Source organism: Rhinopithecus bieti, unplaced genomic scaffold (assembly GCF_001698545.2).
Source record: "Rhinopithecus bieti isolate Rb0 unplaced genomic scaffold, ASM169854v2 scaffold_5132, whole genome shotgun sequence".
NCBI lineage: Eukaryota > Metazoa > Chordata > Mammalia > Primates > Cercopithecidae > Rhinopithecus > Rhinopithecus bieti.
The window spans coordinates 1,752,870-1,780,825 of NW_016804791.1; the positions used below are offsets into that span (position 1 = coordinate 1,752,870).

Genomic DNA, 27,956 nt, shown 5'->3' on the forward strand with positions numbered 1-27,956 from the left:
AACTGAGGTGACGCTCTGTTCTGGAACGGTCCCTAAGGGGCCCTTTCAGGTCCTGCTACACCTCTGAGTTGTGATTAGAGACTCTCTGGCCCTGTCATTGAGGAAGACACCTCGAGGCAGGCCTCATATGGTTTGCATCACTTCCTCAATGAGTTTCGAGGTTCGCTCAACCTGAACCTCCCACCGCTTCCCATCATTGTGTCTGGCTGTCTTGAGTGTCTCCCTCCTGAGCCACCCCTTGCTGCTGCAGTGTAAAGAGGCCTCTTGATTTATTAATCAATTAATCAGTGCACACTGAGGAGCTGTTCAGGGTAGTTAAACAGGGAAAACAAAAAGCTGGAGCCTGTAATCAAGATGGATCATAATTAAGAACCACCCCGCAACTGCTGCTCTTCCTGCCCCCCTCACTGCCTCACAGCTCCCTCCCCGCCTACAGCTCATCAAACTGCCTTCAGCTCTGATGGGGCTTCTACCCCATACAAGCTGACAGTGAATTTCAGAAGGGCCAATTTTCTCCCTAATGTCCTAGAGGGAAATAAGCCTTTAGATGAGCTTTATCCATTACCTGCAATGACCGTTGAGCCCCCAAAATGGCATCGTCGCCCTGTTCATGTATGCACAGACCATACTCTCCTATCCCCATTCCCCATGAATGGAGTCATGGAGCTGGAAGGTCCTTATCTTCAGGAAAGCCATGGCCCTGTGTGACAGACGAGAGGTTCGGTGAGGTTAAGTGAGTTGTCTGAGGTCACTACAGAACTCCAGTGTCACAAGTGGCAGAACTGGAAACCATCTGATACTCAACGAAAGTTCCTAGTGCTCGTTTCTCTGTGTCATCCTCAAGCCAAGTAAATAAGCGACATTGTTCTCATTAAATCCATTTTCTGATTTCTTTTTCATATGGGCCTCTGAGCTAGATTTTTATTTTATATATAAACATTTTATAAACATATATTACATATATAATAATAATACATAGTATTTTATAAGGTTTTCTGTCTATGTTGCTCAGGCCTGTCTCAAACTTCTGGCCTCAAGGGATCCTTCAGCTTCAGCCTCCCAAGTAGCTGGGATTATGGGTGCCAGCCACCGCACCTGGCAAGATTATTTTTTTTAGAGACACGTCTCGCTCGGTTGCTCAGGCTGGAGTGCAGTGACGCTGTCCTAGCTCACTGCAGCCTCAGACTCCTGGGCTCAGGCAATTCTTCCACCTCAGGCTCCTGAGTAGCTGAGGCTGCAGGTGTGTGCCACAATGCCTGGCTAATTTTTAAATGTTTTATAAAGATGGGGTCTTACTATGTTGCCCAGGCTGGTCTTTGAACTCCTGGCCTCAAGCAGTCCTCCCACCTCAGCCTCCCTAAGTGCTTGGATTCTAGGCCTGAGCCACTGTGCCCAGCTGATATTTTGTAATAGTAGTTTTAGATGAAGTTTGAAGGGAAAGCCTATCTTGGACTGTTTTGCTTTAGTGGGTTAGAATATCAGATACCTGGATAGAGACATGGCCGGCTTCCCTAGGGCAAATAGTAAACATGAGTTAATCTACACAGGTTTGCTCGGCTATGGGCACAGGCTGGATCTCTGGGCCAGAATCTGTTTGGTTTGCTTCTGTTCCAGTGGTACTTAGCACACAGTGCTGATAAGGCCAAGGTTTTCTTAGAACAGAATCTCTGTTCGAGGTTGCAAGTTGCACTTCCATCTGCTACTAACTTCCTGTGGTAACAGGAGGCCAAGGGGCCTCAGTGCAGCGGTCCAGAGTTGCACTTACCCCGCATCATGCCTGGACAAATGTTTGTTCCTTCTAATTGAACACCTTGGGAGAGCCCAGGGATGGCTATCATTCTTTAGTGGACATAAGAATAAGAATGTTCTTGCCAGGCGCCGTGACTCACGCCTGTAATCCCAGCACTTTGGGAGGCCGAGGCGGGCAGATCACGAGGTCAGGAGGTCAAGACCATCCTGGCCAACATAGTGAAACCCCGTCTCTACTAAAAGTACAAAAAATTAGCTGGGAGTGGTGGTGGGTGCCTGTAGTCCCAGCTACTTGGGAGGCTGATTGAACCCAGAGGCAAAGGTTGCAGTGAGTCGAGATCGTGCCATTGCACTCCAGCCTGGGAGACAGGGCGAGACTCTGTCTCAAAACAAACAAACAAAAAAATGTACTTGTTTGACCGGCCTGGTGAAGAAGATACTTAGAAGTCTGTTTTTTTTTTTTTTTTCTTCTTTTTAAAAGTTTTCACTATAAAATTCTTAAATTTGTCAAATGTGTTTATCAAAAACAGAGGCTTTTCTGCCAATGTAGCTTCTCATTTCTGTAGAACGCCAATCAAACTATCAAACTCTTTGAGTACATCTAGGGCTTAACTCATAAGCCAGGTAACTGACTTGCTCTGAGCAGCCTTGGAGTTATAGAATCTCCCTTTCCTCTGCTTCTGTGTTCTCTAGGACCCTGCTTTCTCGGCTGTGATTCACGACAAACTCCAGGTCCCCAACACCATCCGGAAGGCATGGAATGACCGGGACAACCGCTGTGACATTTGCGCCACTCACCTGAACCAGTTGAAGCAGGAGGCCATCCAGATGGTGCTGGCCTTGGAGCAGGCAGCTGGCAGTGAGCACTACGACGCCTCGCCCGGCTCCCCGCCACCGCTCTCCAACATCCCCACCCTGGTGGGGTCCCGGCACGTGGGTGGGCTCCAGCAGCCCAGGGACTGGGCCTTTGTGCCTGCCCCCTATGCCACCTCCAACTACACAGGCTTTGTCAACAAGCACAGCAGCAAACCCAGCAGCCTTGGGGTCAGCAATGGGGCGGAAAAGAAGAGTGGATCCCCAACCCACCAGGCCAAGGTCAGCCTCCAGATGGCCACCAGTCCAAGCAATGGGAACATCCTCAATTCGGTGGCCATCCAGGCTCACCAGTACCTGGATGGCACCTGGTCCCTGTCGAGAACCAACGGGGTCACCCTGTACCCATACCAGGTAAGTAGCCTGTGTGAGCCAGGAAGAGCAGGGCTGGCTCGAGTCAAAGCAGAGAAGTGGGAGCACTTCCTTCCTCTGCCTCCTCCTGGGAACTCAAAGCCTAGTGTTTCCATGTGGCCCCCACAGAGTTCTCATCAAGGTGCCCCACCCAGACCTGCCTGCTTTGAGAGGGTGCTGCTGTATCCTCCAAAGCTTCCACACCTCCCCTTTCTCCACTCTTCAGTGTCTCCTTCCTGAGAGACCCTGCTGGTCCAGACGATGCCAGCAGCTTCCCAGCCAGCAGGTTTACCACATGGCATAGCCATGAAGAGGTAGGCCACAGAGATCCTTGGACTGGGGTCCAAGCCCCGACTTGTCCACTTATTAGCAGTGTGACTTGTCACAAGGGGTTTGCCCTGTCTTAGGCTCAAGTCCCTCATTTATAAATGGATGTGAGTCATGAAAATTAAATAAGGTAGTGTTTGCATGACATGTAGGCCAATATCTGCCATGTAGTAGGGGATCTTTGCTGTGCCTGTTAACAGAGAGTTTCGATATTAAGACAGATGAGTGAGAGGCTTTTGAATGAAGGATATTGCGAGTCCCAGGAATCATGGTTTTAAAGCAACCTGTGGAAATGCTGGACATTGCTAAGAATAGAATATACGAAGGAACAGTGATCCGTGTTGGCACTCTGCTTCCTTTGTCTGTACCTTCCAAAAGAGGTGTAGACGCCCTTCTTAACCTCTCCTCACTTGACAGACCCAAACTCTTTTCTACTTGCAACTCACCTTAAGAACTATTGGTACTGGGCTGCCAAAAGTGTTTTTTCCTTTTCAGTTATTTAAATTAGCACATGCCCCCAAGTTTCCCCATAGAAATAAAAAACAGGTCTTAAATCTCCCAAGGAATCTTTAAAGATGATCTCATTTTGCCTGGGTGAGTTTTCTGTTGGATGAGGACTGGATTTTTACTGTAAGTGGCCTCTTTATCCCCTGCATCAGTGGTGTGGGAAGCAGCAGAGAGCATTGACCATCACTGGAATGGAGAGGCGGCCACGGTCAAGGATGTATTAGTCAGAGAAGATAGTTGGTGTATAGAGCAAATGATCCTAGAGACCTCAGGTTATTTCTCACTTAGGACTGTGTCATAGTGGGTGTTTGGTGGGTGGCCTTCCGCTGCAACGTGAGGACTCAGATTTCTTCCACCAAATGTGTCACCATCTTCCAGGGGCCTCAAGAGTCATTCACCAGACCTTCTGTAACCAGCTGGGAAATGAGGGGAGAGAGTGTGTGTGGAGGATCTCACAGGAGGATTTGGGGCCCGGCTTTGTCTGGAAGGGATGTACATTGCTTACATCTTTATTCTGGGTGGATCACGAGGTCAGGAGATAGAGACCATCCTGGCTAACACGATGAAAGCCCATCTCTACTAAAAATACAAAAAATTAGCCGGGCATGGTGGCGGCGCCTCTAGTCCCAGCTACTCGGGAGGCTGAGGCAGAGGAATGGTGTGAACCCAGGAGGTGGAGCTTGCAGTGAGCCGAGATCGCGCCACTGTACTCCAGCCTGGGCGACAAGAGCAAGACTCTGTCTCAAAAAAAAAAAAAGAACCCAATCTCTGCTGGGTGTGGTGGCTCACACTTGTAATCCCAGCACTTTGGGAGGCTGAGGTGGGTGGATTGCTTGAGCCCAGGAGTTGAAGACCAGCCTGGGCATCATAGAGAAAACTGGTCTTTATTAAAAATACAAACATTAGCCAAGTATGGTGGCATGTACCTGTAGTCTCAGCTACTTGGGAGGCTGAGATGGGAGAATTGCTTGAGCCCGGGAGGCAGAAGCTGCAGTGAGCTGAGATTGCACCATTGCACTCCAGCCTGGGTGACAGAGCAAGACTCTGAATCAGGAAAAAAGAAGAGTGAGAGAGAGAGAGAAACAGACAGACAGACAATTTAATCTCTTGACCCCACCTTCCCACTGGGGAAGCTGGGGAAGCCAGTCTACCCGTGAGACCAGGAGAAAAAGGAACAAGTTGAGTGAACACATAGCATAGTTTTGTTATGCTGGACGAGGTACAGGGAAACGTGAAGTGAGTTCAATGTGGCTGATAAAATTCCTGGTGACTTTTTCTAGAGTGTTTGAGAGTGTTCGTGTCTCTTGCTATCTTGAAAGAAAGGGGGAAGCACTGATCATTATCCTAAGACATTAGCATTCTTGGATTGTCGAACTTTTCACTTAACTGGGTGCTTTCTAATTTACAAAATCTAACATATACATGATTTCATTTAACCCCACAGTAGGCCTATGAGGTAGGTGGGGCAGGTGTTAGATCTTCCTTTTACAGATAAGGAATATGCTGCTTAGCGAAATGGCCGCACAGCCAACGGCAGAACCAGCACCAGCTCTCCCCATGCCCAGGGAATGGCTTTGCCTACCACGGCTTCTTCCAACTTTCCTAGGCTACCCCAAAGTAAGCTGTCAACGTCTTTTCCAGATATGGTTCCTTTTCAGACCTGTGCCACAAAGAAAAGAACTCATTTTACCTGCAGGGGCCTCACGGCCCCTAGACTTTTGGATAGAATTTTCTGGGATGTGTATGTAAATATAATGAGGAAGCAGTGGCGTCCTGCGGGGCGCTGCACGGTCTAACCTTGGAAGTAACCATCTAGGGCAGGAACAGAGAAGGGCCTCTTTGCATCATGGGATGATTTGCTTTTTTTTTTGTTTGCAGTTTTAAAATATACCATTTAGAAAATTATAAAAAGTAACATGTTTGTTGTAAAACAAAATTTAAAATACATGAGAAAGTTTAAATAAGACTTTAGAAGTTGATGTCGCCCAGATGCAAATTATGTAACATTTGGGGATACTTCCTCCTTAGCATTTCATACACTTCCAATTTGTAAAATTGTGACCAGGTTCAATTCTGTGACCTGCGTTTCACTGAATCCATTGGGTACATTTCCCCATGCCATTACATGTTTCCCTAAAATATTATCTTTAGCAGTAGCGTATTTCATTATATGAATATTATCCATGCTATGGAGATGTCTTAATTTATTAGGTTGGTGCAAAAATCCTTGCGGTTTCTGTCATTTCAACGGCAAAGACCGCAATGACTTTTGCACCAACCTAATACCCAAATATCAATTCATTAGAATTTAGGTCTTTGCTACTATAAATAAAATGCTCAGGTGAACATCCTTTTACCCAGGCTATAGTTTCCACACATCCCTGGGTTGTGTGAGCCACATACTCATGTTACACAGACAACTCACATTTCACCTTCCAGGACTCCGAAGCTCTGGGTCACACGCACACTGGCTGTACAGCCATTTCGCTAAGCATCAGGGGCCAGGTAGAAGACTCAGCGACTGTGCTAGGGCTGAGGATCGAGGACAGATGAGCATGAAACTGGTGCTTCCTATAAAATATTCAAAGTGAGATGAAAGTTTGTGTGTAAGGTGGAAACACTGAAGATGCCGCTTCAACGGCCGGTTAGGGATTATTTGTGCGTTTCTTTTATTTGTGCAATGATTCTTTTCCTCCTCTTTCTTCCCAAACTCAGATGAAAGATAATTTGCTGGACAAGTATTTATTAATCTCTAACCAAGTACCAGGCACTGTGCTAGGTGGTGGGTGGGGCTGCAGCTTTGGGCTGGAAACCCTGGTTCCTTTCCTAAGGTCCTCGCCGTGGGACAGAAGGCAGGTGAGTGCAGAGGTGAAGAGATGCCCCTCTGCTTTGGGGGCATGCAGACAGGCTCCTCATCCTGCCCGATATGGCAAAACCAGATACAACCAAGATTCACACAAGCCACCAGCTTGTGGTCGTCCTGGGTACGTTATGTTGCTTCTTTCCAACTCGAGAACAGACCAATTCATGCATTTCCCCTGAGTAATGAAGGGACCAGAGGAAATCTCTCTGGGATCAAGAGATTTGGTGCCTGGCTATGAATCCGCGTCCCCTGTGTTGTGACTGTGTCGTCCTGACGCCCCGGGGTGGGGGCTCTGGGTCTGGCCAGACTGAGTGTCTCCTGCTGCGGACATCTCCCTGCAGTAAATATTGTGCAGTTCGCAGTCTAGCCAGCTCGTCAGAGATGGTTGACTGCTCTGAAAGCTGACCTCATTTTTCCTGCTCACCCGTACTCCCACTTTCCTCTCCACAAAGCAGATGGCCTCTGGATCAGTGCCAGAGCCGTTCCCCAGGCAGAGAAGCATCTAGACCTTGTCACTACCACAGGCGCAACTCCACACCCGCAGAACCCGAGCCTCTAGAAAATGACTCTTCCCTTCTGCAATTTAGACGTAGCAAGGATGAAGACGACGCGGACAGGCCTTCCAGCAGTGAGCCTGGTGAAACCCGCGTCACACGGGTGATAGAATGATCCCTCGAATCCCTCAATCCCTGTGGCCCACACCACTGTGTCATAATCTCCAAAGGTTGTGGTAGGAAGATTCTCGATTCTCTTTTGATGTATCCTTCACGTTTCTAAAGTACCTCCAGAAAGACCAGGAACCTGTAAGCATCACAGATAAATAGGAATCGATCCAGAGAGATTTTAAAGAGTCATTTAGGAAGTACTGAGATGACATCAAAAACGTTGAACAAACCACAAAGATAATTCTCATGAAATATCTTAGACATTTGATTTAATAGAAGATTATAAGATGGGCTTTCAAAGAAAGACTTTCTTCTGTTCATCTGCAGACATTTAATGCCTAATCTATACACACAGAGAAGGCAGAAAATTCTCTAGCACAGGGGTCCGCAGACCCCAGGCCACAGATTGATATGACTCTGTGGCCTGTTAAGGAGCCAGCCGCAGAGCAGGAGGTGAGTGGCGGGTGGGTGGGCATTACCTCCTGAGCTCCATCCCCTGTCAGAGCAGCAGTGCCATTAGGTTCTCCTAGGAGTGGAAACCCTATTGTGAACTGTGCACGTGAGGGATCTAGGGTGCATGCTCCTTACGAGAATCTAATGCCTGATGATCTGAGGTGGAGCAGTTTTATCCCATTTCCGCCCCCTATTTGTCTTCCATGAAGCCGGTCCCTGGTGTCGAAAAGGCTGGAAGAATCTTTAGTCTAGTGCTCCAGAATCTTCATCCTTTTTCTTCCAACTTTTATTTCCAGTTTGGGGGTACATGTGCAGGTTTGTTACGTGGATAAATTGTGTGTCACTGGGGTTTGGTGTACAGATGATTTTGTCACCCAGGTAGCGAGCATAGTGTTTGAGAGGTGGTTTTCCGGTCCTCACCCGCCTCCCACCCTCCACCCCCAAGTAGGTCTGGTGTCGGTTGTTCCCTGTCTTTGTAGCCATGTGTTACAACCTTCATTTGACCACATGAAATTGTGACTTTGAAAGGATGTGTCTAGATTAGTTCCTTATAATCAACTACAGATTAGTTACCTCTTTTTGAATGGCAGCTGCTTTTGCCTGATCAGCATTTATTATAGTCAATAACTGCAGGGAAGACTGTATACACAGAATTAGAGCATGTTGGTGATGTTGGTGTTAGAATGCACCTCTGTAGGATGGTAACTGGCTTTTGCACCATGGTAGGAGATTTGGAGACAGAGTCTTATCTAGTTCAAGCCTGTAGTTCCACCAAGTATTAAACCAGTTTAGTAGCTTGACATCTTAGTCTATTTCCTTACCTATTAAATTCCTGCCCCACAGGGTGATTATAGGGAACAATTAAGAAGAAGGTGTGAAAATATTTTGTGAACTATAAAGCAGGAATACCAGTATAAATTATCTATTTCAACCCTTTCATTTGCCAGAAGAGAAACCTGAGGCTGAGAGATTTGAAGCTTCTTGTGTTCAGAGTTTTCTAAATCCCAGCTGAATCTCTTTGACTAGATCACACACTCTTGGACAACAGGGACTCATTTTATTCTCATGCCCTTCACAGCAGCTAACGTGAAAATGTGGTTCTTTATTAGAGACAGCTCCTATCTCAGGGGAGCACTACAATTACTTTCTATGACTGACCCTAGTTTAGGAAAGAATTCCAGGCCAAAGACCTATCTAGAACCCGAGGATTTTGGTGGAAACCACCAGTCATTCGATTCCAAGCTAATCTTTAACCTGAAGTATCTTAATGATACTTAGTAAATCCTTAGATTCAATGAAAAGAACCTAGCTGGCATTTTGATGCCACACTCAATATAGGGGCATTTGAAAGCATAGAAGGACTTTATTTCATAGGACTTCACTCAATTGAACTTGTCAAGAAAATTCAGAAGGTATTAGATTAATATACAAGTAATAAATCCGTCACGGACCGTTGATAGAATGAAGGTCATCCCTGTGCATTCCTTGCGTTGGAGGAAAATGCTCTCAATACAATTTTTCCTGCATTCTCTGAGAACATCCATTGGAATCAACATGAGAGATAATGCTGGACTGAACTCTGGCTGAAGTCATTATGAGGTAGTCTCTATTACAGCTTTAGGAATGATCATGCCTATGAAACATAGCCATTCCTGGAATTTATATTTTAAGTTATGAGCACAGTCTGGGCACGGTGGCTCATGCCTGTAATTTCAGCACTTTGGGAGGCCAAGGTGAGAACTGCTTGAGGCCAAGAGTTAGAGACCAGCCTAGACAACGTAGTAAAACCCCATCTCTACAGAGAAATAAAAAATGAGCCAGGCACGGTGGCATGCCTGTAGTCCCAGTTACTCAGGAGGGTGAGGCAAGAAGATTCCTGGAGCCCAGGAGTTCCAGGCTGCAGTAAGATGTGATTGTACCACTGCCTATAACCTGGGTGACAGAGTGAGACCCAAGACCCTATCTAAAAAAAAAAAAAAGAAAGAAAGAAAGATATGGGCACAAAAGGATGTAAAAGCAGCACCAACCTCAAAATATATCAAGGTTTGCTAAACGGCAGGACCCCTGCAGTGCATAGCACTTGCTCCTCCGAGATCAGAAGCCCTGTGGGAGCTTGGTGCTAGCGGACTTCCGAGCGCCCCTGTAGGAGGAAGGTGAGGCTCTGTGAGGCCCACCAAGTGCTGTTGTACTCAGAGGCTTTGCTTATAGCAGCTTCATGGAAAGCAGAAGCATGTTTTCTAGTATGGCTGATGTCGGGAGATGAGATATACACATGCTCTTCCCGGCTGAACCACTTTTCAAGAAGGCACAGGGGTGGCTGTTTCCAGCAGGTCAGGAGTGGAGGATTCTCACCCATGTTCTTCCCAGCTCTCGAGGGCTCATTCAACCACTCATGCCCTGAAATATGCAGCGCACCCCTTCTTGGGCCAGCACTGGGGTCACTTGCTTCCCTCTTGCTGCTGCTTCTGCCTAGCCAGGCAATAGTGTAAGATGCCACGATTAGACAAACTATGACATGGAAGAGATTCTGAAGACCATGGGTTTTGTTTTCTCCTGTTTATAGATGGTCAAAGGGATATTCGGTGATGTATCTTTATACTTTTTGACAAATCGTGAACACAGGAAAAAGAATCAGTTTGTATATTCGGTCATGGACAGACATTTCTCAAGGCTAGAGTGTTCAGGGTAAAATTCCAAAAGGGTAGTCACATCTTATGAATATGGATGGGGCCGTGGTCTGAAGGGAGCACCCAGACTTCATTGGGAAAATTCAAAAATACGTTCAATCTGGGCATTTGCTTGGTGTGGTAGACTGAAGAGGGGCCCCCCAATGATGCCCACACCCTAATCCCCATGATTTGTGGACGTGTTACGTTACACAGTACAAGGGCCTTTGCAGATGTGATTCAGTTAAGGATCTGGAGATGGGGGGTCATTTAATTTAATTTAATTTTTTTTTTTTTGAGACGGAGTCTCGCTCTGCCACCCAGGCTGGAGTGCAATGGCACAATCTCAGCTCACTGCAACTTCCACCTCCCAGGTTCAAGCGATTCTCCTGCCTCAGCCTTGGGATTACAGGCATGGACCACCATGTCTGGCTAATTTTTGTATTTTTAGTAGAGGTGGGGTTTCACCATGTTGTCCAGGCTGGTCTCAAACTCCTGAGCTCAAGTGATCTGCCTGCCTCAGCTTCCCAAAGTGCTGGGATTATAGGCATGAGTCACCACATCTGGCCAAGGAGATCATTTTAGACTATCTGGGTGGACTCAATGTAATTACAAAGATCCTTAAAGAGGGAGGCAGGAGGATCAGAACCAGAGAGAGGAGATGGAAGGACAGAAGCAGAGGTCAGAGAGGAGAGAGATACAAATCTGTTGGCTTTGATGATGGAAGAAGCAGCCTCTGGAAGCTGGGTACGGCAAGGGTCTGATTCTCCCCTAGAGCCTCCAGAAGAACCCTGCAGGGCCATTCTTGAGTTCCAGTCTCCAGAACTTTAAGAGGATACGTTTATGTTGTTTGAAGCTGCTCAAGCTGTGCTATTTTGCTTCAGCAGCAATAGGAGGCTATTACACCTGGTGGGCCTTTGGCTAACCAAAAAGCTTGGTAAGGAGAAGCGGGATGGGGTCTACAGACCAAGGAGTCCCTGCAGAAACCTGCAGGACAGCCAAGAACGTGGGCTTTTCATCTCACACAACAAACCCCATTACCCTGCGGATCGGCCGGTCCATGCACAAGTCAGATTCTTTCATTTGGGTGCCTCCACAGAATGAGAGGTTACTCATACTGCACCGCTGGTTTTCGATTGTCTCAGATTTCCCTATTGTTATAGAATCGTAATAACAAGCACACCACAGCCACTCTCCATTGGTAGCTAGTAATTACAATTACGTAAGTCTCATACTGTTGAAACTGCAGAAATCATTCCAAGCTGGGGGTGGGAGGGATGGAAGGAACTGGAGGGGAAGGAGAGACTTCACTGAATTTTGTGTAGAAGGAAGTTCATCTTGGCTAGAGGGCCTTTTATTCTGATAAAGGAGGTTTCACGGAACTGCCCTGGCAGTAATTCTTACCTCATCTGGTAAAAATCTTCATAATGCATGCACTTGGATGCACTTGGGAAGTTGTAGAGCAGCATGTGAGTGTGTGCTGGTATCGCATTTTATCTGGTAGGCAGAAGACAGTCAATGGGGATTTCGGAGCAGGGGAAGGGGAAGATTTCTTTGCCTGAAAGCAGGAATTCTCAAAGCAGGAATTCTCAAAACTAGAATTACTTATGAGATTAAAAAAAAAAAAAAATCCTAATGCCTAAGCCACACCCCAGACAATTTAAATGATAATATCTGCAGGTGGGACCCAGACCTTGGTTTGAACTTGGCCAAGGCCAGGAACCACAGCGTTAAGAAAGAATTTATCTGGCGCTGGCACAATAGGTACAGGGAAGAGGACAGTGAATGTATGTGCATAGATGAGTGATAGGCTGAGAGACAGGTGTTTGTTTCTTACGGCTGCCATCACAATTTACTACTAACTATGTGGCTTTATTTTTTTATTTTTTGAGACTGAGTCTTGCTCTGTCGCCCAAGCTGGAGTGCAGTGGCACAGTCTTGGCTCACTGCAACCTCCGCCTCCTAGGTTGAAGTGATTCTCCTGCCTCAGACTCCTGAGTAGCTGGGATTACAGGTGCATGCCACCACACCCAGCTAATTTTTGTACTTTTAGTAGAAAAATTGTCCAGTAGGCTCTCATCTCAATCCTTAACTATTGTATGGGTGCAAAAGCAATTGTGGGTTTTGCCATTACAAATAATAGCAATCTCTGCAATTACTTTTGCACCTATCTAATAATTACATCTGCAAAGACCCTGTTTCCAAATAAGGTCACATTCTAAATAGACAGACAGACAGATAGATAACTAGCTAGCTAGATAAGACAGATAAATAAAAAGAAGAAAAGTGAAGTTGGAGTGCAGAGGTGAAAGGTATATGTGGGCTTTTCCTTGCTGAACCGCTTCTGAAGAAGGAGCAGATGCAGCGTCCACGGCCGGTCAGCAGTGGGGGATTCCCGTTCACGTTCTTTGCTTGGAGGAAAAAAGGGTACCAGTGGAAAAGATAAAACCAGGCCAAGGAGAGAGAGGGAGGGACGTGTCATATCTACATACATCCTTATACTGGAGGGGAGCCTCTCAAGAGCCAGACAAAATGAAAAAATACTCAGGGACAAAGTCAGTGATAAACCCATACACATGGGCTTCTCGTAGAATAACAGCCTCCTCTTCTGAACTCACAGAATACCTTATAAGTCATTTGTGCTTTCACAACCACAGGCATAAACGTAAACAGCATGTCTTGGGCCATCATCTGAGAGTAGATAAATTGAAGTTGTGAGCCCCATCGGACTGATGCGGGGGGAGCCTTGTTCCTTGTCTACTGACCAAGCTGATAATTTGGTCTGTATTTTTTGTTTTTATCTGTAGTAACATTTCGAGGCTCCAAACACAGGCTAGAAAGAGTTGGTGAGATGCTGTGTGCCTTCAAGGGGAATTTCTTAGTTACTATTAATAGTTACCACCCCTCCCCCTTTTTGATGTGGGTGGGAGGGGTTAGGTGGGGAGGGTGGCGGGAATGTGGCTATTATCACCCAAGCAAGGGAGGAGTTATTTTCCCCTCCCAGGCAAAGCTTGGGTCAAGGGCAGAGCTGAGCGTTGCTGCACAGGGGGTGAAACAGGTGAGAGAGAAGATCGCCTAGATGTAGATGCCTTTCACAGTTACCTTGTGGAGGGCTGCCCACATCCTTTCTCACCCAGCCACCCTCCCAGACCTTGTTTCCTCAGGCTGAATTCTCAGTTTCCTATGGGTTGAAGAAAAGAGCCAGGGAGTATCCAGGCTCCAGAGTGAGCTGGCCAAGGGGAAAACAACAGCTACTGCTCTTTTTCATTTTAACGACAAATAAAACAGATCGTTTTAGAAACTCAGAGGCTGATAGTCATCCATGATTTTATCCAAGTCTCACACAACGAGAGGTTGGGGTCATGCTGGAGTTGCTGCTCATGCGCCAGAAATAAAACCCCAGCTTCCTTGCTGACTGTGTGACCTCCAGCGGGCTTCTTAACTGCTATGTGCCTGAATTTTCTCCTCTGCAGAGTGGGAACTTCCAGAGCTGTTAGGGGATCATGTGAGAGGGTGTGAGTTGCACACTTAGCACTGTGCGTGACACGTGGCAACTTCTCACGTGGCAACTTCTCCGTTAAGTTCGTTGAACTTTGAGTGCCATTTTCTTTTACTCAACTCGAGTTCCCGTGACTCAGATTAAATGGAATCAGGACCCTCGTTTCCATTGTGAGAGCCAGTGGTAGATGAGAAAACATCACCAATTCCATAACGTGAGTATCAAGCGCATAAAATCAATGTTATCCTGCACCTCCGGAAATGTTCCCTCCACGTATTTGCCAAAAAATCCACTTTCCATATGCACATCACATCTCATGTGAGAATGCCGCATTTTAAATAGACGTGATCTCGTTTTATCATTAGTGAATTAACAAAATACTGAAAGGCTCATTGACCAGCTTTCCCCCGTGTTTGGGGACCTTTCTAAGGGAGGAGAGAAAGCAGCAAATAGATTCGAATCATTTAGAATTTTACAGTGTAGTGGAGAGGTCACATTTAAAATCACCCAAACAGGTCAAACTTTATTATTTTGGAATTCATTTGAAATATCAAGTAATTCAGTCCTAGTTTATGATCCTTTTTTTTTTTTTTTTTGGTTTGGGATTCTTATTGAACTCTTTGAAACACAGGACTCAGCCCTTTCATTCTTGGTTTCCTTATTTATATGCTTATGGTATACTATTAATACATTTGCTTTCTTATTCTTTTATGTATTTATAAAATATAAACATTTCTTGGCTGGGCGGGGTGGCTCACTCCCGTAATCCCAGCACTTTGGGAGGGCGAGGTGGGCAGATCACAAGGTCAGGAGATCGAGACCATCCTGTGAATGGTGAAACCCTGTCTCTACTAAAAATACAAAAAATTAGCCAGGTGTGGTGACGGGCGCCTGTAGTCCCAGCTACTCGGGGGGCTGAGGCAGGAGAATGGCGTGAACCCAGGAAGCGGAGCTTGCAGTGAGCCGAGATTGCACCACTGCACTCCAGCCTGGGTGACAAGAGTGTGACTCCGAATAAAAATAAATAAATAACATAAAATAAAATAAAATAAAATAAATACAAATAAACCTTTCTTTTAAAATTATATAATTTGCAAGTTTTGATAAATTGGAAAATTGAAATGTCCTCGGCTGGGCGCGGTGGCTCACATCTGTAATCCTAGCACTTTGGGAGGCTGAGATGGGTGGATCACCTGAGGGCAGGAATTCAAGACCAGCCTCGCTAAGATGCTGAAACCCTGTCTCTACTAAAAACACAAAAATTAGCTGGGCGTGGTGGCATGCACCTGTCATCCCAGCTACTCGGGAGGCTGAGGCAGGAGAATCACTTAAACCTGGGCGGGGCGGCAGAGGTTGCTGTGAGCCGAGATTGCACCACTGCACTCCAGCCTAGGCAACAGAGCAAGACTCCGTCTTAAAGAAAAAAAAAAAAAGTCCTCACCTACCCCACCCCAGACATACACCTAATTCATTTGTAAGTGAGATTTTACTGTGCTAACAGTCTTTAGTGTGATGAATTAGCATGCCTCTATCTTATAGAGGTATTTGTGAGGATTAATGAGTCATATATTTCATATGCTTAAGTCACGCCGAGGGAGTCATTTAGGTGTTTAGAAGCATATTAGTCACGACTTTTGGGACTCTGGAGACTTGGTCCATTTCTGCTGCACTACTGGCCCCGAGGAGTTAACATATCCCTCTGTTGCTCATCTGAGAGCCTGGGCATGACCGAGACACTGGAGAGAAAAACAGATTCCATATGAAAAGCAAAGACAGCAACAGCCGCGTCTGTATAGAAGGCTGTGACTGGGAGTTGTCTAATTAGATGACTCATCTGAGCCAGCCTGATGGTTTCCATCACCTTCACTAGGCTGCTCCCCACCATCCATTAGGCTGCGAGGCACTGCATTGCTGGGAAGGTTGACCCCACCCGCTTGTTCACGACGTGCTCCCTTTTGGTTCAAGCAAACAAACACGGTCGGAAGCAAGACTAGAAGGCAGCCCTCAGGAATTACAAATGGCAAAACTGAGGCCCAGGCCTGTCAGGTGACCTGTGCCAGGTCACATGGCTAGGAAGTGACAGCAATGGGAGTCAAACACAGGTCTCCCGTGCACCTGCCCCTGCCCCAGCCCCTCTCTGGAGGGAAGGGCACCCATTCCTCAGGTCAGATTTGCAGGCCTCCTGGAGAGGGTCACCCACCACACACACTCCTGACGTGACTCCTTTGGGGGCAATTTGGGGAGCCTAGGACTTCCAAGCCAGGTTTCATGTCTTATTCCTCTGCACAGCAGTGTAGAACTCAATGCACTGTGTTGTATCCCTGGGAGGTGGGGAGGTTGGTGGGGTTAAAACCGAAAGACAGATAGGTCAAAAAATGGGGAAAAAAAAGGCTGTGTGGGCAAATGCTGCCATCTAGTGAGACATGCTTTGGCCAACCTCAGAAGCCAAATGGCCCTGGTAGAACCCCGCCATGAAGTATTTCAATGTCCTAAGCTTCATAAAAGGAGACAGGGCCATCTCCCTGTCAGTAACGTGGTCTTTAACAGAGTAGTGAAGGGTTAAATTTGGTGCCCCAACATCTCTCCTTCAGCAAGGACCCGTGGCTGAACAGGTCTTCCATGAGAATGGAGCTCGGTTTCAGCCTGGTAGAAAGACCACACAGATCTGCATGTCAATTCTGGCTCACCTACTGATGGGCTGAGGAATGTTTGTTGTTGTTGTTGTCGTTGTTGTTTTAATTGTGGTAAAATATGCCTCATACAAAAAATGTGTCATTTGAATCGTGTTTAAGTGAGCAGTTCATCAAGCTTGTCCCGCCCACAGCCTGCAGGCTACGTGAGGCCCAGGATGGCTTTGAATGCAGCCCAACACAAGTTCGTGACTTTTCTTAAAACATGACGAGATGTTTTTGGTGATTTCTTTTTGTGTTTTAACTCATCAGCTGTCATTAGTGTCAGTGTTTTTTAAGTGTGGCCTAAGACAGTTCTTCTCCCAGTGTGGCCCAGGGAAGCCCAAAGATTGGACACCCCTGAGTCTTCCATGGCGTTAGGTACATTGTACATTCGCGTGACTGCAGCCATCACCACCATCCACCTCCAGAACGCTCTGCATCTCCCCAGACTGAAACTCCTCACCTTTCAACACTCACTGCCCATTCTCCCTCCCACCAGCCCCTGGCAACCACCTTTCCACTTTGTCTCCATGAATCCGACTGCTCCATGTACCTCATATAAGTGGGATCATGCAGAGCTTCTCCTTTGGTTAATGGCCCGTTGCACTTGGCGTAATGTCCTCAAGTTTCATCCGTATTGTGTCGTATGTCAGAATTTCCTTCCTTTTAAAGGCTGAATGGTATGCTGGTGTATGTCCATACCACAGTTTGTTTATCCATTAATGTGTCAACATTGAGTTGCTTCCACCTCTTGGTTCTTGTGAAGAAATTCTGCTGTGAACATGGGTATACGCATGTTTCTTTGAGACCTTGCTTTCAATTCTTTTGGATATATCCAGAAGTAGAACAGCTAGGTCACATGGTGGTTCTCTTTTTAATTTGTTGAGGAACTGCCATACTGTTTTCCATAGTAGCGGCCCCATTTTATACTCCCACCAAGAATGCATATGGGTTCCAGTTTCTCTATATCCTCCCCAATACTTTTTTCCTCTTCACAGTAGCCATCCTAACGGGTGTGAGGTGGCATCTCATTGTGGTTTGGATCTGCGTTTCCCTCATTATTAGTGATGCTGAACATCTTTTCATGACTCTTGGCCATTGGTAAGCTGAGTAATATTTGGTAAATTACTTGATCACTCAAAGCCTCGATTTCCTCTTCTACAGAATGGGGATAGTATCTATCCCCTAGTATAGTATCTATGGCCTAAGATTGCTGTGAAGGTTAAGTTCATTATTCTAAAAGAAATAAATTGTTTTTAGTTCTGTGCACTAAGCACAGGGGTGTGTGTGTGTGTGTGTGTGTGTGTGTGTGTGTGTGGGTGGGTGTTTTGTTTTTTGTTTTGTTTTGTTTTTGAGATGGAGTTTTGCTCTTGTTGCCCAGGCTGCAGTGCAATGGTGCAATCTCGGCTCACCACCTCCGCCTCCTGGGTTCAAGCATTCTCCTGCCTCAGTCTCCCGAGTAGCTGGAATTACAGGCATGCGCCACTGCGCCACCCACGCCCGCTAATTTTGGTCATTTTTAGGTAGAGACGGGGCTTCTCATGTTGGTCAAGCTGGTCTCGAGCTCCCGACCTCAGTGACTCCGCCCGCCTTGGCCCTCCCAAAGTGCCTTGGGAATTACAGGCGTGAGCCACTGTTGCCGTGGCTAGCACTGGTTTTAAATTATATATGTATATTATATTTATATATCAAAAATTATTTAATATAATGTCACACATTTTACTAAATATATACTTATATATTTCTATGTAATTTATATATAATTTTTAATAAATGGAATATATATTTTATATATATACACACACACACACATATAGAGAGAGAGAGAGAGAGAGAAATAGAGAGAGAGAGAGAGAGAGAGAGAGGCAGAATCTGACCTGAGAAGCTCTATGAAGTCAACCTGCACAGATTACTCACAGAGCATGGCTCTCTGCTTATTGCAGCCCGAAGACAACACATTTAAAGGTGAGGCAGACATACCTAAAATAATTAACATGCCCCTGAAAAAGTGGTGGAATGGGTGAATTTGGAAAACCAAGGCACCCCTCATGTCTGAACACGGTATCCGTCTGTTTTTTAGCAGTGATCTCACGATGAATATCCTGAACATAGCCTTCGTGCAGGGCCCACTCTGCAGCTTAGAGATTCATTCCCAGCCTACTTCAAAGGCAGCTGAGACTGTGTATTGGAGTTTCTGTTCAAGACAACGATTTCTTCTTTTCCTCTGAAGACAGACTGTACTTTCTCATGTAAATAGCCTTTTGATAGAAGGCAGGTGCTTCCAGGGATTAACTGCTGCTATTAGGCTAGGTGGCCCACTCTCTCCAAACACTCTGTTCAAACGGCCAGTGCTTCATCATACTTTATGAAACTGGCAACTTAGAAGCAGCAGCCACTTTGTTGAGTTCATTAGGAGGTAAGAGAAGGATCGGTACGGAGAAATGAAAGTTCTTGCACACAAATAACGAGTAGAAAAGATGAATGGTGGTTGCCGGTGCTTTCTGAACAAAATGAGGGCAAGGGGTGCTGTCCACTAACAAGTGTCATTTAGAGCCTTTATTCTTCTAGAAAAGGGCTGCCGATCTCTCCACTGAGAAGGTGATTTGCCGACTCGTTACTGAACGTGTGCCTGGGTTGCTAAAACTCGCAGTAAGTGTATCAGCTGTTGACATGGCCTTCCCTTGGGGAAAACTGTGCAGACAACAAAGAGAGTACAAAACACGAAAATCTTAATTCCGCTCCCTCTTCTACCGCTTTCAGTATGACCTTGGGCAGGTTTTCCGCCTGCACAGAGAAAAGCTGAAGTCCCACGCTGCTCCTGGTTTTCTCAGCCTTGGGCAGGTGCCCTGGCCGTGTGCTCCGGCTTACGAGGCTGCTTTTCTCTCCAAAGTTACCACGCCCACGGTCTCTCAGCTTTGGGGCCGTCTGTGAATATCACTAACTTACTACTGCAGTAACAAAATAATAAATGTAGCTACCACTCGGGTACTTACCCTATGCCAGGCACTGTGCTGAGGGCTTTGTGTGTTTTAATGCATTCAAGCTTCATAACATTCCTATGAAGTAAGTATATTATTCCCATTTTAATTAGTTAGTTAATTAACTCATCAAGACAGGATCTTTTCTGTTGCCCAGCTGGATACTGTGGTGCGATGGCGGCTCACTGCCATCTCGAACTCCTGGGCTCAAGGGGTCCTCCCTCTTTTACCTCCCGCAGTGCTGGATTACAAGCTTGAGCCACCATGCCTGGCCCATTCTCATTTTAACGATAAGGAAAATGAGGTACAAGTTGATAGAAATAGACAATACCTTACCACCGGCATGGAGGAATCACATATTTATGGAGTCCTAAACATGTAATCCACAACGGTTTTATTGAGCATTTACTTTGTTATTGGTTGAAATTAAGAAGACTGGTAAATACCATGAGCTAATAAAGCGTTTTATGTTCGTGGTAAACTTGTTTAGGGGACCTGGTTTTGTCTGCCTCGAGACGGTAAGGATGTATGTGTCGGTTTAGGTAAGAATATGTATTTGGTTTTGGACTCTGCTCATGTTAAGTTTTGTAGTCCTCAGCCTGAATTCACCTCACGTCTCCCCACACATCTTACGTCTTTTTTCTTTCGTCTTTTGCGTTAAATTACAGCATCACCTGTTGATCATTCTATGACCTAATCATCTAGATTGCACATTATTCATACTTTTCCCCTCACCTCACCCCTCTTTTGGATTTTATTCATTTATTTGCATCTCTGAGAATAGGTGGGCAACAGAAATAAAAGGATTCGGTGAAAATCAGTTCATTCTGTCATTTATTAGCAACTTACCCAACAGGTTTGGCAGAAAAGAAAATGGGAACTAAAATAGAGTATTAAAAGAAAGCCACTTATTTGAACATTGCAAATCTTTCTACCTCTTCTAAGTAGAAATTAATTAGCTCCTAACAGCTAACTAATAGACTAAGTGGAAAATAGACCAGTGCAACATTTGAGGTTAATTGGTACAAATATATTGATTACAGTAACTAGTCATTAAATGTTTTATAAGGTATATATGCTGCTAGCGTAATCTCTCTATGGACATCATCTACTGAGTGTGCGGATGCCATAAACACGTCATGCTTAGAACCACTCATTTAATACAAATCAAAACCACAATGAGATACCATCTCACACCAGTTAGAATGGCAATCATTAAAAGTCAGGAAACAACAGGTGCTGGAGAGGATGTGGAGAAACAGGAACACTTTTACACTGTTGGTGGGACTGTCAACTAGTTCAACCATTGTGGAAGACAGTGTGGCGATTCGTCAAGGATCTGGAACTAGAAATAGCATTTGACCCAGCCATCCCATTACTGGGTATATACGCAAAGGATTATAAATCTTGCTGCTATAAAGACACACGCAGATGTATGTTTATTGCGGCACTATTCACAAGAGCAAAGACTTGGAACCAACCCAAATGTTGGTTGAGCAAACTATTGCAAGGACAGAAAACCAAACACCACATGTTCTCACTCATAGGTGGGAACTGAACAATGAGAACACTTGGACACAGGGTGGGGAACATCACATACCTCAGCCTGTTGTGGGGTGGGGAGAGGGGAGAGGGATAGCATTAGGAGATATACCTAATGTAAATGATGAGTTAATGGGTGCAGCATACCAGCATGCATATGTATACACATGTAACAAACCTGCACGTTGTGCACATGTACCCTAGAACTTAAAGTATAATAATAATAATAATAATAATAATAANGCTTATTGCAGCCCGAAGACAACACATTTAAAGGTGAGGCAGACATACCTAAAATAATTAACATGCCCCTGAAAAAGTGGTGGAATGGGTGAATTTGGAAAACCAAGGCACCCCTCATGTCTGAACACGGTATCCGTCTGTTTTTTAGCAGTGATCTCACGATGAATATCCTGAACATAGCCTTCGTGCAGGGCCCACTCTGCAGCTTAGAGATTCATTCCCAGCCTACTTCAAAGGCAGCTGAGACTGTGTATTGGAGTTTCTGTTCAAGACAACGATTTCTTCTTTTCCTCTGAAGACAGACTGTACTTTCTCATGTAAATAGCCTTTTTGATAGAAGGCAGGTGCTTCCAGGGATTAACTGCTGCTATTAGGCTAGGTGGCCCACTCTCTCCAAACACTCTGTTCAAACGGCCAGTGCTTCATCATACTTTATGAAACTGGCAACTTAGAAGCAGCAGCCACTTTGTTGAGTTCATTAGGAGGTAAGAGAAGGATCGGTACGGAGAAATGAAAGTTCTTGCACACAAATAACGAGTAGAAAAGATGAATGGTGGTTGCCGGTGCTTTCTGAACAAAATGAGGGCAAGGGGTGCTGTCCACTAACAAGTGTCATTTAGAGCCTTTATTCTTCTAGAAAAAGGGCTGCCGATCTCTCCACTGAGAAGGTGATTTGCCGACTCGTTACTGAACGTGTGCCTGGGTTGCTAAAACTCGCAGTAAGTGTATCAGCTGTTGACATGGCCTTCCCTTGGGGAAAACTGTGCAGACAACAAAGAGAGTACAAAACACGAAAATCTTAATTCCGCTCCCTCTTCTACCGCTTTCAGTATGACCTTGGGCAGGTTTTCCGCCTGCACAGAGAAAAGCTGAAGTCCCACGCTGCTCCTGGTTTTCTCAGCCTTGGGCAGGTGCCCTGGCCGTGTGCTCCGGCTTACGAGGCTGCTTTTCTCTCCAAAGTTACCACGCCCACGGTCTCTCAGCTTTGGGGGCCGTCTGTGAATATCACTAACTTACTACTGCAGTAACAAAAATAATAAATGTAGCTACCACTCGGGTACTTACCCTATGCCAGGCACTGTGCTGAGGGCTTTGTGTGTTTTAATGCATTCAAGCTTCATAACATTCCTATGAAGTAAGTATATTATTCCCATTTTAATTAGTTAGTTAATTAACTCATCAAGACAGGATCTTTTTCTGTTGCCCAGCTGGATACTGTGGTGCGATGGCGGCTCACTGCCATCTCGAACTCCTGGGCTCAAGGGGTCCTCCCTCTTTTACCTCCCGCAGTGCTGGATTACAAGCTTGAGCCACCATGCCTGGCCCATTCTCATTTTAACGATAAGGAAAATGAGGTACAAGTTGATAGAAATAGACAATACCTTACCACCGGCATGGAGGAATCACATATTTATGGAGTCCTAAACATGTAATCCACAACGGTTTTATTGAGCATTTACTTTGTTATTGGTTGAAATTAAGAAGACTGGTAAATACCATGAGCTAATAAAGCGTTTTATGTTCGTGGTAAACTTGTTTAGGGGACCTGGTTTTGTCTGCCTCGAGACGGTAAGGATGTATGTGTCGGTTTAGGTAAGAATATGTATTTGGTTTTGGACTCTGCTCATGTTAAGTTTTGTAGTCCTCAGCCTGAATTCACCTCACGTCTCCCCACACATCTTACGTCTTTTTTCTTTCGTCTTTTTGCGTTAAATTACAGCATCACCTGTTGATCATTCTATGACCTAATCATCTAGATTGCACATTATTCATACTTTTCCCCTCACCTCACCCCTCTTTTGGATTTTATTCATTTATTTGCATCTCTGAGAATAGGTGGGCAACAGAAATAAAAGGATTCGGTGAAAATCAGTTCATTCTGTCATTTATTAGCAACTTACCCAACAGGTTTGGCAGAAAAGAAAATGGGAACTAAAATAGAGTATTAAAAAGAAAGCCACTTATTTGAACATTGCAAATCTTTCTACCTCTTCTAAGTAGAAATTAATTAGCTCCTAACAGCTAACTAATAGACTAAGTGGAAAATAGACCAGTGCAACATTTGAGGTTAATTGGTACAAATATATTGATTACAGTAACTAGTCATTAAATGTTTTATAAGGTATATATGCTGCTAGCGTAATCTCTCTATGGACATCATCTACTGAGTGTGCGGATGCCATAAACACGTCATGCTTAGAACCACTCATTTAATGCAAATCAAAACCACAATGAGATACCATCTCACACCAGTTAGAATGGCAATCATTAAAAAGTCAGGAAACAACAGGTGCTGGAGAGGATGTGGAGAAACAGGAACACTTTTACACTGTTGGTGGGACTGTCAACTAGTTCAACCATTGTGGAAGACAGTGTGGCGATTCGTCAAGGATCTGGAACTAGAAATAGCATTTGACCCAGCCATCCCATTACTGGGTATATACGCAAAGGATTATAAATCTTGCTGCTATAAAGACACACGCAGATGTATGTTTATTGCGGCACTATTCACAAGAGCAAAGACTTGGAACCAACCCAAATGTTGGTTGAGCAAACTATTCCAAGGACAGAACACCAAACACCACATGTTCTCACTCATATGTGGGAACTGAACAATGTGAACATTTGGACACAGGGTGGGGAACATCACATACCTCAGCCTGTTGTGGGGTGGGGAGAGGGGAGAGGGATAGCATTAGGAGATATACCTAATGTAAATGATGAGTTAATGGGTGCAGCATACCAGCATGCATATGTATACACATGTAACAAACCTGCACGTTGTGCACATGTACCCTAGAACTTAAAGTATAATAATAATAATAATAATAATAATAATAAAGAACCATGCATTTAAACGCTCTCTGAAGTACTTTCACATTGTAGCGTCCTGAATCTACATGCCTGTTTGTTATCACTGGGAGGGCAGCTCTGGGGTCAGGATTATAAAGAGATGGAAAGAAGAGCAAATCTGGGGCGGCATGGAGCTGTCATGAAAATGGTATTTTTGGGAGCTGGGGAAGAGGCAGAGAAGGAAGGGAAAACATTTAAAAAGGGCAAAATATGGGCTTCATCCCTTAGCTCTACATGCACGGCCCTTAGTAGTTAGGCGACGTGAAGCTACGTGTACTCAGGCAGGTGGTGGGGAAGGCTGTTTCTCTAGCAGATGGAGAGAAGGAGGTGGGCAGACCGCTGGCTTAGGAGGAAGATAGCAGCACAAGGGTTGCATGTGCAAAGGCAGGTGCCACAGATATTTAGAACGAAGCCCAAAGTCCTTGCAGATTGGTTGGATGTGGGACAAAAGAGAGGATGGCGAGGCTGATACTCTGGTTTCTGTGCCGGGTGTTGCATGGACGGTGAACTATTAACCGCAGCAGAGAAAGTCTAAAGAATAAGGCTGAGCAGACGAGGGAAGAGTTCCGTTTTGGACACATAGGCTCTGGGGCGTCTGTGGAGCTGTCCCGTGCGGGACAGATGTGCGTGGGCATCTGGTCAGAGGCAAGGCTTTGTTGTGCATTGGAAGTGGATACACATGAGCCTCATGGGTCAGAGATTCTAAAGCTAAAGTTTGAAGTTCTTCTGGATCCTCTCCACGGTACCACTGTCTTGTCAATACTGTAACAGACATGAGCTGTGTTACCACGTTCTGGCCACACTGTATAAGGTCACACAAGTATTCATTCGTTCAGCAGACATGAAGCAGGCCTTGTGCTAATTCCTGAGGATGCAGAGGACCCTGCGTCCGATGCTTGAGGTAGGGCTCTGCCTGTTACCGGTGTGTCTTGGTGTAGGGAAATCAGTGGGGGCAGTGGGCTGTTCTAATTGCCTTTTCTTGATCTGCTCTAATGTGTGTCTGGGATGGGAGGCAGCTTAATGATGCTCCTTTAAAAAAAAAAGTTCATTGATTATTTATTATATATTGACACATTATAGTTATACAGATATTTATGGGGTACAATATGGTATTATGATTTTTGAATACTATATGAAATGATTAAATTAATTAACGTATCCATCACCTCAGATAGTTAACTTTTTTAGTGTTAAAAACATTAGAAAATTATCAGCTTAAGCTGGGCCCGATGACTCATGCCTGCATTCCCAGCACTTTGGGAAGCAGAGGTGGGTGCATCACCTGAGGTCAGGAGTTCAAGACCAGCCTGGCCAACATGGTGAAACCCTGTCTCTACTAAAAACACAAAAATTAGCTGGGCGTCGTGGCAGGCACCTGTCATCCCAGCTACTCAGGAGGCTGAGACAGGAGAATCGCTTGAACCTGGGAGGTGGAGCTTGCAGTGAGCTGAGATGGCGCCCCTGCACTCCAGCCTGGACCACAGAGCAAGACTGTCTCAAAAAAAAAAAAAAAAAAGAAAAGAAAATGATCAATTTAGCAATATTGAAATGCACAGCACTCAATTATTAGCTATATTCAGCGTGCTGTGTAATTGATCTAAAAAAACCACACAGTCAGATTTATTCTTCCTGAGGCTTCATACCCTTTGAGCCTAGTGACTCTGGTGCCTTGATGGGGGCCGAGGGCTCTGACCCAGGCTCTGCTGAGCGATGGGGGAGATGTTACTTCTGAAGTCAGGGCTGGAGGGTTCCAGCTGCCCATCTGGGTTGCCACTGTGGAGGAGAGCTAGACGTTGACCACCCACCATACGGAATGTGTTTGCCTCCCCCTCACGTCTCGGTCATGGTGTGGGTAAACACAGCGAGGCTCAGAGGGCTCCAGGAACCTGGTTTCAAGATCGCCATTAGCATCGTTTCCTCCTTAAGCAACCTCCTATTGACAGCTCTCCACTGATAAGATATGCAATGAACAACTTCATCAGGTTAAACTGCAGCAAATGTCACCACTTATTTTGTCACTCTCTGATCCTGGGGGGAGAAAAGCAGTGCAGCATAAAACATTGAACTACTTATTCAGCATTTAGTTCATTCAGTGTTTTCGGATGCCCACTACGTGCCAGGTGTTTGGGGCTGGGAGGACAAAGATGAGACAGGCTTAGTCCTTCTCTTGAGGGATCTCACCAAGCGTGGTGTTTGGTGATGCAGGTCACACTGGGGACATGCCATGGCAGGGGCACAGATGTCAGCTGGGGGAGCAGAGACGAAGGCCAGTTACAAATTCCCCTGGGTATCTGAAAGAATGCTTCGTAGCTTTGAATGAGATGAACTGTTTATAGGAATGGTAACCCAGAAACAAATACTAAATATTGTATGGTAGGGTGAACTAGAGGCTGTATTATCTGATCTAGCTCTTTTTTTTTTTTTTTTTTTTTTGAGAGACAGAGTCTCGCTGTTGTCACCCAGGCTGGAGTGCAGTGGCAGGATCTCTGCTCACTGCAACCTCTGCCTCCCAGGTTCAAGCAAATCTGGCTCAGCATCCCAAGTAGCTGGGCCTACTGATGCCTGTCACCCTACCTGGCAAATTTTAGTATTTTTAGTAGAGATGGGGTCTCACCGTGTTGGCCAGGCTGGTCTCAAACTCCTGACCTCAGGTGATCCACCTGCCTCGGCCTCCCAAAGTCCTGGGATTACAGGCGTGAGCCACCACACCCAGCCCTGATCTAACTCTTGATTCCTACTTTATAACTATTCATCAGACTGGGCAACATAGTAAGAACCCGACTATCAAAAAAGCAAACAATAAACAACAACGACAACAACAACAAAAACAAACCAGCCAGGCCTGGTGGCACATGGCTGTGGTCCGGTGCTTTGGGAAGCTGGGGCGGCAGGGTCGCTTGAGCCTGGAGGTCTAGACTGCAGTGAGCTATGATCACGCCATTGCACTCCAGCCTAGACAACAGAGTGAGACCCTATCTCAGAAAACACCGCAACAAACAAAAAGATCCCCTATATTTCTGCTTCCCTTATATGCCCGATACCAGCAGCAGGCAGGGCTGCTCTGACACCTGCCCAAAGTGTAACTGGACGTCTGTGTGGACTCATGGAGTCTGGGGAGAATAGGAAGGCGTCAAGGCTAAGTACAGGTCCCATCTCTCTCCCTCATCCACTTCCCCCAACCTCTGGCCATTCACCAGGAAATGTTCACAGTCCTGGCCTGCGGTTACTAACTTTGGTCTCATGCGTGCTTCTATTTTTGAGGCCAGAATAGGCCATTTTGAAACCCGGAGTTACAAAGTCCTCTGGTTCCAGCCTTCCCCTTAGGAAACCGAGCGGCAGAGTCACAACCTGTATCCCTGGCGGCTCTTCAGTGCTCATCTCTGTGAGATGAGCGGTGTCTTCAGAAGTGACGTGGAAGCTATTATGACAGATGTTTTGGGTCGGAAACTTTCCATTAGTATTTGGAAAGAGTTGATCTCATTGGAGAAAGGACCATCATATGAACATGTCAGTTTTTTTGGTTGTAGTATTTTTTTAAAAAATGTTCTAAGGAGAAGATTTACACGACCACTTTCTTTCCGGACGGGTGTTTCTTCCTGGATGGAAGGAATAGGAAAAGTATATAAAACAGCTCACATGAATATATTTTTCCTTTGATAAAAAGTGAAACTAAAGTACCACTTGCAGTATGCACTTTTAATTACTGGAGCAAAAG

At 45.5% G+C, this 27,956-nt stretch overlaps 1 protein-coding gene across 1 annotated transcript in view; it reads left to right on the top strand.

Annotated features, from left to right (window-relative positions):
- Positions 1 to 27,956, top strand: part of KIF26B (kinesin family member 26B) — a 576,785-nt gene that overhangs the window by 205,532 nt on the left and 343,297 nt on the right. Inside the window, 1 exon segment of the mRNA XM_017870419.1 lies at positions 2,443 to 2,976. Within this exon segment, the coding sequence (XP_017725908.1) occupies positions 2,443 to 2,976 (534 nt within the window).